Genomic DNA, 2262 nt, shown 5'->3' with positions numbered 1-2262 from the left:
TAAAAGAAAGGAAAGGAAAATAAAGCCTTTAAAAAGTGGGTCATAATGAGCGCCGTCAATATTTGCGATGAAAAATGTCCTCGAACCATACAAAATTATTTCCCCTTGAGACGAGAAAGCAGTGTAGCCCTGCCCGCCGCGCAGCGCGCACTTGCAAGGGGCTCACACCCCGCCGGCCCCGCCCTCGTTCCGCCGCGAGAAACAAACGCAGCGGAAATAGGGAAAGGCTCTGCCCGGCTCCACTAAGTGAGCGCCCCGCGGAGCGCCCTGCGAGCCCTGTGGAGCGCTGTAGTGCGGGGCCCTGCGCCCTGCGCCCCCACCACGAGCCTTAAGACCTGCACTGGTCGAGCGGCTCGCCCTAAGGACCTGTGCGCCGGAGCGTGTGGGCACAACGAGGCCGGGGGGAGGGGGCGGCAGTGGGGGCCCCGGGGGCCTGGCGAGGGCCGGCCGCCTGTCCGGCACGGCTTCTCTCTTGGGGCAATTATAGCAAATCTCGTACACGGCCGTGTACACGTAGTCCGCTGATCAAATTTGACATGAAGGAGAGCAGAGCCAACACGAGCGGCCCGCCCGGTGCGCCGGGGGCCGGTGGGCGGGGACCTCAGCCCCGCACGCTCGGGTACGGTTCGATTGTAATACCGGCAGGCGCGGGTCGCTGGCTGCCGTAACATTTGAGTCCAAAGGTCAGCGCCGACACGTCGCGACGGACTGATTTCCTCGCCGTTCTCCGGAATGAAAAGAAAAGCAAAAGACGGCGATGACCTTTCGGTCCGTTTCGGCCAGCGGGCGCCGAGACCTATCTATCCTCCCGCTCCCGCTGCTCCCAGCGCAGCCCGTGGAGGTCTGAAGCGCATCCCCCGAGTCCCTGAGACGTGCAGCGGCTGCGCCCGCCGTCCAGTCCAGCCACCCCTTAGGGGCCTGCTCAACACATGCTCTGCACATGCTCTGCACATGCTCTGCACATGCTCTGCACATGCTCTGCACATGCTCTGCACATGCTACGCAAATGCTCGGCCTCACCTAGTCTACCGCTGCCCCCAGCGCAGCCCGTGCGGGTCTGCGGGCCCCGAGACGTGCAGCGGCTGCGCCCGCCGCCCAGCTGCCCGTGCCCGCTGGAGGAGCCGCCGCTCACGGCCGCCGGCCGCCTGCTGCACATGCTCGGCCTCACCCTCAAGGCCGCGTTCGTGTTCGGTCTGGTGGCCTTCTCCAACGAGCAGGGGCTCTGGGCGGGCCACGAGGGCACGGCACGCCTGTACGGCCGAGCGGCCCTCTGCCTCGCCAACTCCATCGACGTGGACCTCAAGCTGCCGCCCGGGCAACTGCCAGAGGTTGGTCGAGTCGAGGAGTCACCAGGTCGGCATCGAAGGAGACTGTAATAACAGGAATATAATTAATACCAAACTCTGTACAGACACTTTATGTTTGCTTAAGAATATGTTGTCTTTTGATTATCTTGCACCCTAATACCTTTGGTGCTGACACTGTACGTTTCTTACGAACAGCGAGCCGATCTTCGAAATGCATATGAAAACTGTGGATCATTTGTATTACGAATATTTTTTAAAACATTAATTGTAACACATGAAATTTTCTAGTTATAAAATGAAGTTTTCCTAGTTACGTATTGCAAATAAGCTTTGTAACATAAAGATCGAAGTTTGCATGCGGATGGCTAATCCAGAAACGTTTTCTTAGAAACTGAATTTGTCGAGAAATAAAAAATCCTTTGCAAGGAGCTAAGGGTGCTCACATTACCCCTTTCTCTTTTTGCTGCTAGGTCCCCGTGACGCACGAGCTGGCCCGCAGGCTGGGGTCGCTGTGGAACCGCGGCGTGGCCCTGGTGTTTGACGGCATCATGCTGGTCCCGACCGTGCTCGACCAGACAATCCGGGAGCCGCCGGCCACGCAGAACCCGCCGCCAGAGCAGACCGCGCCGCCCCCGCACGCCTACAAAAAATAACGACAAACCCTCCACCTGTGGCTTTTCATATTCCACGGCCATTAGCGTGGAAAGCGCGTTTCAGCGAAACAGCAGCGTGGGCGCGTGCGCCTTGGGGCGGGGCGGGGCGGGGCGGGGGTGGCGTTGCACCGGCCGCACCGGCACCGGAGCACTCCGGCACCGCTAGGCTGTCACGGCCAGCTTTCATTGTAAAAGCGCCAAAGCACCCCTGGCAAAAGTGTTGCAGCGAGGGAGAGAATGTGTGCCCAGCAGAGGGTTCATATATGTACGCCAATGTTCGTTGGTTTTTTCCCCCCTCTGAA

General features: G+C 59.5%; 1 protein-coding gene across 1 annotated transcript; it reads left to right on the top strand.

Moving 5' to 3' along the window:
- The first annotated feature begins 925 nt into the window (after nucleotides 1–925).
- LOC113217694 (uncharacterized) lies at nucleotides 926–2052 on the top strand. Its single transcript, XM_026437708.2, has 2 exons — nucleotides 926–1328; nucleotides 1778–2052. The coding sequence occupies exons 1-2, from the start codon at nucleotides 930–932 to the stop codon at nucleotides 1958–1960; spliced, it is 582 nt and encodes a 193-aa protein (XP_026293493.1). The 5' UTR covers nucleotides 926–929; the 3' UTR covers nucleotides 1961–2052.
- The last annotated feature ends 210 nt before the right edge of the window (nucleotides 2053–2262 follow it).

This window comes from Frankliniella occidentalis, unplaced genomic scaffold (genome assembly GCF_000697945.3).
Source record: "Frankliniella occidentalis isolate FOCC.00 unplaced genomic scaffold, Focc_3.1 Scaffold22, whole genome shotgun sequence".
NCBI lineage: Eukaryota > Metazoa > Arthropoda > Insecta > Thysanoptera > Thripidae > Frankliniella > Frankliniella occidentalis.
Note: the sequence above shows the minus strand (reverse complement) of the source record. Positions and strands in the feature narration are given on the sequence as shown.